Source organism: Catharus ustulatus, chromosome 7 (assembly GCF_009819885.2).
Source record: "Catharus ustulatus isolate bCatUst1 chromosome 7, bCatUst1.pri.v2, whole genome shotgun sequence".
Classification (NCBI taxonomy): Eukaryota; Metazoa; Chordata; class Aves; order Passeriformes; family Turdidae; genus Catharus; species Catharus ustulatus.
Genome location: NC_046227.1, coordinates 21,870,607 through 21,885,442, shown reverse-complemented (window position 1 = coordinate 21,885,442; position 14,836 = coordinate 21,870,607). Strand labels below are relative to the sequence as shown.

Below are 14,836 nucleotides of genomic sequence, written 5' to 3'. Positions count from 1 at the left end.
AACATTCTTGAAATTACATGAGACCCCAAGTTTCCTTCAATTATTTTAAATCTCCAGGTCAGGGAGAATATCTGTCTTTAACAGCTTAAAAAAATGATTTCATGATTCCAGTATCAAGATTCTTTACTGAAGAAACATCCTACTTTAGCGTACTTGATGTCAGCAGAAATGTTACAGTGTGAGCATTTAATAGAATGGGTAACACTGTGCTGCTGGATATTCCAGGGGTTCCACATCCTTCTGAAAGATTCATATGGTAGTGAAGCATCCTTGAAAAATGGAATGGTAAGCTGTGTCTCTGGCTAGAAGTGGGCTGTGCAGAATTTAGGCATTCAGGAGGAAAATTCTTTAAAACAAAGGTTCTTTACTCCTTTTTTCATATGGAGTGTGCAGAAATGGCTGCCTGTTCTAGATACAAAAGTGAAGACCAGGGCTTTGAAAATATGAACTGCTTCAACTGATGTGAGCATGTAGGCTCTTCTACTCACAGGATTAAGGAATTACAGTCAATTTGAAAATTTTGAAAATATTTATAATGCTCCTTTTGGCCATTTACTCTTAGACTTTGACCATGCTGCTCTTGTTTCCAAGACTACCTTTGCAATTAAGGGTGTTACTGATATTGCAAGGACCTGGGCTTTAAAAAAAACATTATTTTGAGACACTTGGGAAGAAACTGAAAAGGAATCCCATAATGATAGGAGTGGATGGACTCAGTCTGTCTTATTCTAGCTCTCATCTCTGCAGTACTTGAAGAAAAGGGTAAAAATACAGCAATCTGCCAGAATTTTTACTGTATTTAAGCTCCTGCAGCTACTACTGCAACTGGGTTAAAAGAATGACAGCTGGAGGGAAATATCAAGGCAAGAAAGTACATCTTCACTCTTTCCAAAACTCAGAATGCATCTTTTTTTTACATGTGATAGCAGTGTTACAGTAAAAGGGAAGTTGTTTGAAAAACACCAAGAACTCAAGGTAAGGCGCTTTCTTCTTTCTGGCAGAAAATAAAAATTGTTAGTCACCACACTGGCACAAACTCTGTGGCTTCTGTGGCTGTTAACAAGTCTAGCAGAGCGTCCTAGGGAAAGGAAGAGGATAGGAATTTGATTTTCTTTTTCCTGTAATTTTCTCTCCTAAATGGATAATCTTGAATCTTGATCTTAGCAGTTAATATATTTTAATATCTGATGTGGAACATACTGTTATTCCAGGAATGACACCATACAAGTAGAGTTCCACTTATTTGTAAGCAAGGGGAGGACCACAACCCTAAATTTACCTGTCTTAGAGGAATCCTTTTTTTCAACTCTTCCTTTGGATTCATGTACTAAGGGTGTCTAGAGGTAAGATAGTCATAACCTTAGGGCATAGGTGTGTCTCAAAAGGCAGTAGGGGAGGAAAATAAATATTTTTCTCGGAGCAGGAGACTGGTTTACATTTTTCATGTGTTGCAAATTCTTGTCTCCTTAAAATATTCTACTGAAGACATTTCTCAAACTTGTGTTACCCTCTCCTTTATTTTTCTGTCATCTATCTTGCTGCTATGCCCTTCTCTCTCTTCCATTAGGGTCTAGAGTGACTAAATAAAAAGCCTCTCTCTAGATTGAGGGTGCAGAGATAACTGTCCTGATGGTGTTTGAGTCAACCCTGGAGATGCAAGTTCCCCTCAGGCTCAGCACCCTGAAGATAGAGTTTACTAGTTTGGGCACAACATGGGGCAACTTTACTCCTTGGTGTGAACTGTTTGGTCAACCCTGTTGGTACTGCACAGGATGTAGTTGCTGGGTGGGATCCAGTACAACATTGAAGACCTCTGCATGATTCTTCATTGCAAAGCTCTGGGTACATTGCTCATGGTCACATCTGTTAGCAGCTGCATTTACCTGGATCCCATCCTTGTCCTTGTGTGTGTCACTGTAGAGATGCAGACTCGTTGGTAGCCTCTCCCTTGCAGTGAAACATGCAGGTTTCTTATTCTGCTTTCAAGCAGGTGTGTAATACATTGGCTTATGTTAATACTGAGAACATCAGAAAAATTTGTGTATTTTAAGTGCATATACAGTGCATTAGGTGACTGTTAGCAATTAAACTCTGCTTTTAACCTGCATAGTTATTTATTGCCTTTTGTTTTCTCTCTTCTGTTACTCTTGGCTGTTATCAAAGACATGACAAAAATGTCTCTACTGATGATGCATCTGTTTTTTTATTTTTCCTGCTCTGCTTGCTTTTCCATTGAGTTTACTGGCAGACATGAATCTGACTCCAGCACAGAATCATGAGCTGTCTGGATTTTCAGTACGAAGTGTTTGGACCCAGCTTATTAAATCACTATTTTTGTGCAGAACAGTTTCTTCCAATTGATATACAAGGGCAGTGAGTACTTAAATGCTGCCATACATGCTTTGATACAGAATTTTTGCCTTTATTTTTCTGTTCAGCTTCATTACTGTTGGTAGGAGTACTTCCCCAAACAGTAATAATAAAAAAAAAATCCCACAAAATTCTCAACAGTTCTTTCTTATTTGAAACACATAATGCATATCATACAGTCATGGAATCATACTGTGAGTTGGAAGGGAAACATGAAGATCATCTAATTCCAACCCCCCTACTGTAGGCAGGGACACCTTTAAGTAGACCAGGTTGCTCAGAGCCCCATCCAGTTTTGCCTGGAACACCTCCAGGGATGTGGCATCCACAGTTTCCCTGGGCAACCTGTTCTAGGGCCTCACCACCCTAGAAAAGATTTTTTTCCTAATAATCTAAAACCACTCTAAATTTAAATCCATCCATCCCCTTGTCCTATCACTATGTGTCCTTGTAAACACTCTTACCCTGTCTTTCCTCTAAGTTCCCTTTAGGTACTGGAAGGCTACAATTAGGTCACCCTAAAGCCTTCTGTTTTCCAGCCTTAACAATCCCAGTTCTCTCAGCCTGGACATTGCGTGTGTGATGCTTCCTGTAGCTGGAACAGGATGGATTCACCCAGAAGCTCCCCCTGACTGACTGACCTGTGGTGTAAACCTCAACTGTGAAGTTCCCTTTGTTACCTCTATGTCTGTTTTTTACTTCTGCTTGTGGCTGTTCTTCAGAGACTGCTCCTCATGCTTAATCCCTGTCTGGATGTAGAGGGCCACCCCTCAGCCTCTCCTCCCTGTCTCCTATGAACAGCCTGTAGCCATCCACAGCCACACTCCAATCGTGGAATTAGCTCCACAAAGTGTCAGTAACAGCACCAAGGTCATAACTTTCTAGCAACACAGTGGCTTCCAGCTCCTCCTGTTTTTTGTCCATTCTGTGTGCTGTAAAAGCACCTCATTGGGCTGTGTCAGCTTAACTAGAGGAGCAGCTGTGCATGTGCAGATAGTGTTGAATATGAATACATAAGAGTATTTTGTGCTAGTGCACTGCAAAAATGGTTGTAATTTCTTAGCAAGGGGATCAGTTTCACTCTCAGCACCTCAAAATTGTCCTCTTTCAGGAACATGTACATCTGGCAGTAGAAATAGATTCTATCTGGTATTGACAAATATTACAGCAATTTTTCTGTATCGTCTTACCGGAAATTTCTTTGTATTGCACCGAAGGTGTTGTAATTATAGTTATAAGAAAGAAAGACTCCTGTGGTAAGTACAAAGAGAATAAAAAAATCATTTCCTCACAGTATGCCAGTCCTTTTGTAGGAAATAGAATAGGAGTTATTTGGAAAAAAAAGACATCTTATACACATCATAACCCTAGATTTAAATATGTTATATGCGGGAGTGCTTAAGGACTGACCTTAAAGTTGTTGCATAGGTGATCTTAATTTGTGAACTGCATAATTTTGAGGATTTTTTTTGTATTAATAGAATTCTTTCCTCCCTGCCCTTCCCCTGTCTCTCTCCCTACAAGAGTGAAACACTTCAGATGAAACTTACATTTAATTCTGTTGCATTTAATTTTTAATCATATAGGGTACTAATCATGATTATTTCAATTTGAAAGATAAAAGGTTTCCTCTTTCCCCCTTTTATTATGTTTATGTATATATTTTCAGATATGATTCTGGACCAGCAGGTGGGTTCTGGGCAGCTCAGTGAGGATGTTCGTCACAGAGTGCATGAGGCATTACTGAAACAGCATCACCATCAGAACCAGAAGAAGCTGAGCAACAGGATCCCAATTGTAAGATCCTTTGCTGATATTGGAAAGAAGCAGTCTGAGCCTCATTCCATGGATAAAAATGGTAATGCTTTATTTTGCATTTTGAGCCTTCAGCAGTATCTGCCTGCTTGGTATTGCACATGCTTTGTACCCATAGCTTCACAGCGTGATTCTGCTCTGAAAAGCCACCCTGTAAAAATGGTTCTTATTGCATGAGAGTAGTTGCTCTTATGCATTCAGATGTATACCTGCTCAGATTGGAAATTTGGATATTTTGCACAACTCAGGGCTGGGCAGAGCTGTTCAAGGGAGCTCGCTGAGGTGTTGGGAACTGTGCTGGTGTGTCTCAGCATCCTGGGTAACTGCATGGCATGTTCCAGTGCAGCTTGGGTACACTTTAGTGCTCTGTGCAATTCCTCAGACTGAGCTTGAGCATCTTTGCACAGGGCTGTTCTGAAATGTGGACAGGCTCCATCAGTGCCAGGAATGTGGTAGGACTATTATTGACTTCTGCTGGCTATCCAGGACCTGTTTATTTAAAATGTAGTAGATTGTTGTTCTAAGTCTACAACAGTGTGTGCATTAGCTAAAGCTCAGCTGCTGCTTCAGATTTTATAGGTGAGTTTGAGGGGTTGAAAAATGAAGCAAATATTTCAAGATGACGCTGTTGGAGAGATGTCACAAAAGCTGCACCTTGTTCTTTCAGAAAATCCCTTTTGGGAAAATCAGGATAATACAAATCAGAAATGCTTGCAGACTAGTTCTTGAGTAAAATATTGGCATAACTTTTTTTTTGGTTTTTTTGCTTTTATAGAAGATCTTACAAGGTGTATTGTTGTTGCAGGTTATTATAATGAAAGATCATATCTTATTGCCTCTTCCTTATTTGCATAAACAAAGGTCTGTGTTATGAAATTTGCAGCCATATTTTGCAAATATGTTTCAGTTAACTCTTATTCCAGAAATCATCTTAACTGTAGTGCAATGTCAGTCCCTTCTGCTGTCACTCTGTTTCAGAGCCCTGCTGAGCTCCCCTATCACCTTGGGAAGTGGGGAGTGAGGGAACAGCCACAGCACAGGGAAGGTCAGGACTGCAAGAGGAATCTGTGTGCTCTGAGGCATAGGACAGAAGGGCAAAGAGCAGTTGTGTGGCTGATCTGGAAAGATGGGGCTCTCAATATAAAGGTTAACTTCATTTCAAGGAAGAAGCTTTTGTTTCAATCATTGCCATATAAAGTTTAAAGAGATCTAAATCTAGTTGCTTCCCTGGGGAAGATTCTCAGACCTAAAAGGCAAGATGTAATTTCATCTGATGAGGATATTAAATAGAAACCTCAATTGTGTCAAAGTATAATTTTAAGAGTAAGGAAAAGGTAATATTTACTGAGATGTGTCTGATAATGCATACAGATGCACAAGAGTAAATGTAAATAGGGTCCATCCTTTTTAAGGCAAATTTCTTGTTGATTTATCAGATATACTTTTGCTGATGATTTAAAAAAATATTCAGGAGACATTAAATAAAGTTAATGATATAATGATCCTGTACTTGATTTCCACAGGATATATGATGGCAGCTTGCATTCCATTAAGCTGTTTGCACTAGATCTTATCTAATAAATAAGAATTAGTTGCCTTAAGAAGAACCTTCAGGGCAAGCTATGAAATTATCATGAGCTCAATTTGGATAACTTGCTGTGTCTGTTAGTGGAACTGATGCAGTAATTCACTCCAGAAACATCTTAGTTTTGCCCAAGTCTCTTCTGGCAAACTTCCTAGCTCTTCCTAAATTCCTCCAAAATAAATTCTCATCATGGTAGCATCTAAGTCCATATTAAACATACAAATTTCATATACTCAGTAGTTATGTGATTCTCTTAAGTAGGGAGATATGTTACAGTTTTTCATTTGTCTGTCCCTATTTTGCATGATGAAAAAATCCCAAATGGATAGTTCATTTGCTTGTGTAGAAATGTCTCAGAGCAGTCTGACCACTGTTAAAAAAAAATCTTAGTCACTTACTGTGTTAATTTAAATTAAATATACTAATAGACATAATAGAAAATATATATGTATGCAAAAAGATTCAATAATTTTAGGGATGCTCATGTGAAAGTATATCGGATTTCTATCTAAATTACAGTGAAAAGTACTAAGCATGAACTTTTTGGTCAGAGATTTTTTTAATCAGTTTGAAGCATTGTTCTTCTGCTTGTGTCCTTTAAGTGCTAATGCATGTTTGGCAGCCTCCTGCATTGACCTCTTCAAAATCAATGATGGCCTGTGATTAAACAAGGAGGATTTTTTTATTAGAGGTTTTCCTCTTCTCATCCATTGCCCTGTTACATTAAAAAGCCTGAATTCCATTGAAATTAGTATTAGCTTTAGAAAAGGAATATCTAGTCTAAGTTTTTTGTTTCAAAAGGATCTAGAATTTTTTTCCCTTTTCAAGACAACTACAAATGAGCAGGTCAGGGGTCTGAGTGGCATCTATTGCTTGAGTACTTCAGGATTTAAAAAGTGGGAAAAGAGAGAATTCTGGAGAGTTGCCTAGTTTCAGGTACACTAACTGTACCTCTTCTGGCATAGTCTTAGTTATTTCCTCATCCTGTGTAACTTGCACATGTACGTGGTGTGTAATTATGCAGAAATCTGCACTGAAATGCTCGGCTGTCAGGAACTCTGCTGTTCTTAGAAGCTTGACCAGGGGTAGCAGTGACGTTTCTGATCCTTTTCTCTGCCAGTGCCTCCCAAAGGCTGGAGTTCAGCTGCAGTGTTATGCTCACTCAGCTGTACCTTTCTTTTTAGATTGCCATGGAGTGTCTGTACAAGCTACTCATAGTAACAAAAATAAGTTGTTAAAATGTAAGTTTGAAACATGTAAAAGCAAAAGCTGAGTATGTGAAAAAGAAAGAAAAATTAAGGTATATAAACAACTTGTAATATTGTCCAAGAGTGTCCTGAGGACAAACTGGTAAAATGCATTCAAGGCATAATTTTAATCTGTTTATCCCCATTTGCCCACAAACATCGTGTAGAATGTATGAAGGTAAAATGTTTCTAATACTGCCATCAGTAGCATTATTTTCCTCTCCATTTTATAAAAAAGAAAGAATCAAAATGTTGTTGCTTTTACTTTCTGGATGATAAGAATAATTCCTAGAAGGCTGCAGGAAGAGAAAGATCATCTCAGGTACTGCTGGTGACCTCAGAGCCCAGTTCACCCCTATCAGAGACAGGGCTTTCCATACAGAGCGTGTGCCAGGAGCTTTAAGGAGCTTTCTTCCTGCTGAAATGAGACAGGGGAACTGGGACACATTTTCTGCACAAAAGGAAGTTCTCTCTTTGGTTAAATTTGGGGTCAGTGTTAGACAGTTGAACTGGAAACAATTCTTAGCAGTCTGTTGATTGTAAAAAAGGTGATTCAGAGCTCTAAGTCCCTGATCTGTGGGTTATGTGGTACAGCTGAAGATCCAAACTCCCTTCTTTGTCCAAGTTCTTGACAATAGTAGCTTATCAATGTGTCAATTTTCAGATGTTCAGGAGCAAAGTCTAAAAATGAATACATAAATTAATTCAATATATGGCAGCACCACTGACAGGCCATTGTGATATCTTTGCTGGAAGATAGTTGTACATATGTTCTCCCTCCATTTTTCTTTGTTTATGAATCTGTCAGACCATCTAATTAATTTGCTTTGTATTTAGTAGTATTATCTTTTGTTTACAATGGCTTTTCTTCACATCCTCTGCAGGGCTAAGATGTCAGGGTGCTATGGATTTACCATGCATTTTTAATGCTGCCATGCTGTGTTTAACTTTCACTTTTCATTAGGCATCAAAACTGTGAGAATTAAAAGCCTGCTTTTGATGTTCCAATAAAAAACGACACTCAAATTTGGCATCAGAGCAGGAAAAATGATTTTTTATAGGCTAATTTGACACCAAATACCCAGAATAGAGGGTGGCAAGTGACTTTAGCATAAATACTGTAAAAGACAGGTAAAAATATGAATTTTTTTCATTGGTAAATCATCTTTAAAAAGTTTGCTTTGTAAAACAATTTAACCAGTTTTTGTTGAGATGAGTAGGTTTCAGACTCTGATACCTCAGATCTGTTTTTGTTCCTATGACATGGCCTAAAAAGATAAAGACAACTGCAAATATATTACACCTCTCTGTTTTAGAGGAATGCTAAAATAGTTTCATAAGCCTCTCCCCTTTTATAAAAGGGGTTCTGAAATTCAGAGTTTAAGCATGTGTGGCATTAAAAAAATAACTCATTCTGTGAAAATGTAGTTAGGAAAACAAGTTTTCATCATATAATCATTTTAGAGCTTTTACTGGCTATTTCATTTTAATTTTAATCTATGGGGTGTATATGTTTTATATATGTATATGTGTGTGTGTACATGTATGTATATGTATATATGTACATAAAGTGAAATCTAACAGGTCTTATACTGGTTAAAGTCCAAGAGAAAGGAACTTGGGAGACGAGTATGGCAGGTTAAGTTACTCATATTTTCAGGCACCTTGCTAAAGTGTTCTTTACCCAAAATAGCATGATCTTACCCCTGTTTTCTGTTCCATACTTATGCCATTTATAAGAGCTTCCTCTCCCTTGACATCAGAGCAGGCACATTATTAGTGTAAAAATTGGGTTACACCACACATCATGTCCGATTCTGTGAAATTCTTAAATTCCAAGCAGAAGTTTATTCCAAAAAGCTTGAAGAAAGCGATGACATATTAAATTTGGGATCTTCAGAGTTAATAACATGAGCTGCTGAAACTGTTAATTTTGGCATGTTCTTTTTCAAATCTTTTCCCAGTTATTTCAATTAGTATGATGAGCTGCTTTGGACTTCATGTTTTTGTGGCAGTATGAGCACAAGCAGATACGATGCTTGTCCTAATTTAGGATAGAATCCTTCAGGATCCTGGAAAGTCAAAATTCCCAGATGTGTTATGGTGTTAGTTACCTTCTTCAGTTTCCCCGTCTTTTCTAAAGATCAGCTGAAGGATTTATGCCATAACTCAGAGCGAGCTTACAGCAGGTGAATCTCCCATGTCAATGCTGTCACCTGGAGAAAGGTGGACACAACCTGGGGCCCCAAGACAAGGGTGAGGAGGCATTCCCAAGTACATGACCATGCCCTTTCACTTTGGGAGTAAATCACAACTAGTGCCATTGATATACTCACAGGTTTTCTGAATTATTGGATCTGGATCAGGGGAATTGCTTCAGCTTATCTTGAAGAGAAGGCAAACTCAAAGATAATTAATTCTGCCTTAAAGTAGCTAATGTTCTATTTCTTGTTTTATATTCTCAAATGTATATGTTTAATCAGGTTGTATTTTCCACAGGTTTTTATACTACTAACATATAACTTGTATTTATGAGCATTTTCATCTGATGTTTATTCTTTCTTTCTCCACCTTTCCTTGTACCCATGATAAAATGTGTAATCCGTATGTATAAAACTGTATCATTCATCTTTGTATTTCTTTATTTTGCTCTGTCTTTGTTGTGTCTGTCTCTAACAGGCTCATCTCATCTCTGTATCTTCCTCATCTCCTATCCTTTGGGTTCTGTAAACTCCCTGAAGGTTCAGAGGTAGTATAAATACCTATTCTTGCTTGGGCTTCAGATCATTTCAAATGTACACCCATGTCTTCATCTCAATTTCTTGTCAGCATGCAACTTCTTGCTATAGTGATTTTAAAAAACACCTCAGGCCTTTGGCTGCAGCTGTGGCACACTGAGGAGAAGTTTGTGTGGAATTTTTGTTTTGGTGGGGGGACAGTGCCATTTCTTTATAAGTTCATTTTCTTACATCAGTTTATAAAACTGCAAATCACAGCATTTTAGTTTGTACTGCATGACATCATGTGAATTATGCTTGAGATATTCAGGCCTAGCATTAGAAAAACAGCTAAAGTGACTTCTTCCTCATCCTCTTAAATTGCATATCATTAGTGAGCACCAAATCTCCTTGTAGTTACGGTACAATGGGAGTGGCATCATTCCCCACTGATTACAAATGTTGTTCATCAAGACCTAAAGGCACACACACAATTCAGCCAGCAGAGACGCTGTCACTGCTCATTTACATTAGAATTTTGTCATATAGTGAAGACAATTTACTGTTTTTCAGTCTTTGAGTTGACCATTTAGATTTAGAAAAATTGGTAAATAGTTGCAGTGAAAAGTCTGAAGATTAAAGAAGTTTGGAAATAAGGATTTTTTTTTTTCGGAATGGGAAGAAATATGTATGGTTCAGAAAAATAAGCAACTGCTTTTCTGGTTTAGTTTCCTTTGATGTGTTGGTTGCATCCAGTTTGTTTCCATTAACTTTGAGTTGTGTCTGACTATATTGTTCTACTTTTTGTCATTGATGTTCTAGAGAAATCTTTGATTTTGAATAATAACCATAATGCACATAGTTAAATGTCTTAAGAGCTACATTTTAGGGAAGAAGAATATGTTACATGTGGCATTAATTTACTGGGATTAATTTTTTTTTAAGATTTGCCAGGTCTAACTGGCAAAAATGCCAAACTGTATTGCCAAATGCAAACTTTTACTACTGAAACAAACATGGACCTCATTTTGATTTGCAAGTGGCTTGAGTTTGCATGAAAGAGTGTTTTTTTGTGTGAATTCATGCTCTAGTCAAAGCTCTGGCAATTTTATATTATCTGAAAAAGACCTATTTTTTATATATGCCAATTTTTTTCCAACATAATTTTAAAACTGTGCTGATACTGATTTTTTATTACATAGAAAAGCTGTTACACCAATTATAGCATGGTTTTATCATATATTAAGTTCCTTTGTGTGTACCCTGGATATTTCAATTATATCACATTGTGCATTTGATACTTAAAACTATCTGAATGGCTCTGATGAATTCTTGAAGAATGCAGCTCTTCACATGCCTTATGTAGGTGGACTGCAGGATAAATCGAGCTTTCAGCTTTATAATGACTCCAAGTATTACATTGTACTCTTGAGGAATAAAGTTCTGTATTTACCCCATACAACGTGTAAATAATCATTTTGCTTGGAGTACTGAAATGGAACTGGTGAGGAGAGGGCAGGAAAGGGTGGAATGGTGAGGTTGTTGCTGCTCTAATTCCCTCTTATAGGGAGTTGATGTTTTCTGCCTTCATCATTCTTAGCAGACTAAACCCCATATTTTCAGCTCAAACAAAAGAAGTAATAAACCATGACAAATGTTTAAAATCTGGCTATAGGTTGGGGTTACTTCGGTGTTTTTGTTTTTTTGTGAAAAGGTTGCCTGTTGTCTCCACCTTGCATCTTTGATTGTTACTCAATACAGTAAAACCCAAACTTGTTGTTCCATGAACCAGGAAGCTGTCCAAAGCCATAGAACTATTTAAACAAGTCTTTCTGCCTCAAGGTAAAACTTGTGTTCTTTCAGATTACTCCAGCATATGGGTAAATCAAAGTTTGAGGTCTTCTGTTGGCACAGAAAAAGAACATATGCTATTCTTAAAAACTTCACATACTTTCTGGTAGTAGTTTTTCATTCCTTATATGTATATCTTTACATATTTTTCTCCTAAAAGAGAAGTGGGCACAATGTTTAAAAGTCCTCTGGATTGTAATGCTGATTGCTTTTGACACCTCCAATTATGATGTTAAAACTTCAGTATTCAAATGAGGGTCCACGCTTTGACTCCTTTGTTGGTCAATATTTTTTTCTCTGGCAGATATCTCTACTTTCATCGTCTTGAATTCTTGGGTCCAGAAAAAAAGTGTAAATGCCTAATTAGCAACAGAAAGTTAATGAGCTACTATTTCTGTTACTTTCCTGTAACTTCTTTATAATGTGTGTGTTAGTATGAGTAATTATTACATCTATTTCCCTTTTCATGCATCCTAGGATACAGAGGGGTGTTTAAAAGAAAAAAATGAAGAGTCAGCAGGTTTTATATTACTAGATTTTAGGTTTTTTTGGGAGTTATTTAAGACAGAAACTTTCCCTGAGCACTTTAGCCCTCTCTATTTGAATATGTGGAAGGGTTTTTTTTGGTCACATTAATAAAATCTCCAAAACAGAACAGGAATAAAGTGTATATAATTTTTATATTAATACTTTTTAATAGCTGTAATGCTACAGGATGATTCCTATGAAAATAATCCAAGGACTGTTAAACAAACAATACAGAAAAAGAATTGCAATGTGAAGTAGAGCACTGGATTACATATGGTAAAAATGATGGTGTAACAATGATGGAACTCTGTTTTTCTTTCAGTTCTAATTAAAACAGACAAATTGAATGACTGTTTATAAATACCTTGCATATGTAATAATTTCTGGCTTCTGTTTTGCAAAAGTTATCTCCTGTGACATTTAGGAATTAATAGCCTCTTTTTATAGAAATTCCTTTAATTTACATCGATATGTGGATTTCTAAAATCAATCCTTTATTTTTGTCATAAGTAAATTCTAATCCTGAATTTATTTTTATTCTACTTGCTTAGACCAACATGCTTGTCATGTGTTTGCTATTCTCTATTTATTTCACTGTAGACCTGAACAAAAGCTCCATTTTCTGTTCTTATTTTTTAATCTATCCTTGTCCTGAATCAGAGAGAAAAATGGAAATACGTGGAGTTTAAAGACAAATACATTTAGTAATAAGATTTCCAGCAATATATTTTTAAACATTCTGTTAATGTACTACCCAATCAAAGTGCAATATCTCTGTCTGTACTGCCAGGATGCACACATGAGTCTAAAACCTGTTTTGTGTCATGGGAGATTTGTCTAGTGGAAAATGACATGTTGATTTTCATGAAAACCAGCATTTTCCTTGAGCAAGTGTTTCAACTGGGAATTCACGACCAGATTTACTCAGGGTTCCTGTATTGCTCAGCTGTGACAAAAACTGGATACTTCAGCGTTTTGGCAGTGGCTGAGGTGCTCTTGCAAGTCTCTGGTCCTGTCCAGGCTGGATCCTGCTCAGTGTCCTGGCTGTGGCTGAGGATGTGCCTGGGCTGCAGGGCTGAGTCCCTGCCCAGTGAGGGGCCAGGCTGTGGCTTTGGAATTGCCCAGACAATGTGCCTAGCTTAGGACTTTCTGACTGTCTTCATCTTCAAATATCATGAACATATGGTCTTTGTTACTGTGCAAGTTTAGGTTGATTTTCACCAGAACCAATGTTTTCACATCATCATTTCTCAGTCATATGAGAGACTTTATTCGCTATGGAAACAAATATATGCTGGGCACGAGATGCTGACTCTGGGCCAGTTGGACTCTGTAGTTATTCCTGGGTATGTGTTAGGGCAGTAAGAGATAGTTGGCTCATATATTTGGTACTTTCTCTTGTACTTCATTGTGGTGTTCAGAGCTGTGTGTGGCTTCTGACATGCCAGAGAGGGAGAAGAGTGAAGGCAAGCAGGGTCCAGCCTGTGCCCCTGTGGGGTTTGTGTGCTGCCCTACTGCCAGCCCCACACCCCAGTGTGTGCATGGTGGGCTCTGGCTGTGGGCAGGGACAATGCTGGCATTAAATGAAAATATGCTTTATATGACGTAGACTTGTTACTTGACTCTGTTTTTTATTTTTGAGCTTTTGTTGGCAAAATTTTGTTTGTCAAAAGACTTGCTCTGTGCTTCCACAAAACTGACATGTATTTAAACATTTCTCATCTTGAGATTTTTCAAAGGTCTTTAAAATATTTTACTAAATCCTCACTGGAATTTTTTGGAAAATGTGTTTACTGAAACATTTGTTTTATACATGTCCATAATCACTTTTTCAATACTGACCTTATCAATCAGTTAAATTCCAATATATTTATTTTTATACCAATCCACTTTTATGTTGTTTTTTGTAGTTGCTATAATCAGGACATTCTTATACACGTGAGTAACTTCATAAAAATTTGTAATCCTATTTAAGTCAATGAGGATTACTTTTGTCGACAGATATTGCCCAAAATTGGCAACTCCTCAAGCTATTTACAAAAGCTATGTGAAGGCAGGACTTTCCCCAAATGTATATCTTTAGAATTGTATGGTTTAATAGGTATACAAATTTTGTCTTCTAATATCCAACAGTATCTTCTATATTTTCTAAATTACCTTCTCATGTTCCTAGCTGCACATGATGAATATTGTCTTTTGAGAATGTGCTATTCTAAATAAGTTTTTAATTAAAATGCCATATTTAGGTGCATCATATATCTGTGATATGAAATGTATGCAGAGCTCTTATAATTGTGTTGTTAGATGTTGCTTTATTTATAGAACTGTTAGTATTCTGTAATAATGATACTTTTTTTAGCAGGTCAGGTTGTTTCCCCACAGGCTACTCCAGCCTGTATTGAAAACAAAAATGATGTGAGCAGAGAAAACAGCACTGTTGACTTTAGCAAGGTAAGTGCTCACTGATGGTGAGGAGAACTTCCTGACTACCAAACAGATATTTAAAATTAAATAAAATGAATCCATGTGAGTCAGGAAAACTGTAAAGTGTAGCTTTTACTTTAGCATTGAAGTTTTGCATGTACTGCAGTGCAGTTTCTGCATGACAAAACAGAATCTTACATTTTCTTTCTAAATTATATGCAACAGGAAATCACAGTTTAGGAACGCAGGTGAATTTAATATCATAGGTGTATATTTGTAGGGGAAATTTTACGAATTAA

At 37.1% G+C, this 14,836-nt stretch overlaps 1 protein-coding gene across 7 annotated transcripts in view; it reads left to right on the top strand.

Annotated features, from left to right (window-relative positions):
- Positions 1–14,836, top strand: part of SLC4A10 (solute carrier family 4 member 10) — a 150,789-nt gene that overhangs the window by 91,116 nt on the left and 44,837 nt on the right. For 6 of the 7 annotated variants that reach the window (XR_004418494.2, XM_033065130.1, XM_033065132.1 and 3 more), the window contains 2 exons: positions 4,040–4,228; positions 14,473–14,564. Coding sequence is in view for 6 of the 7 variants with exons in the window: in XM_033065130.1 (XP_032921021.1) it covers positions 4,040–4,228; positions 14,473–14,564 (281 nt within the window). In the remaining variant the exon portion in view is untranslated. The remainder of the gene's footprint in view (positions 1–4,039; positions 4,229–14,472; positions 14,565–14,836) is intronic. The other variant, XM_033065129.2, reaches the window with a different exon arrangement.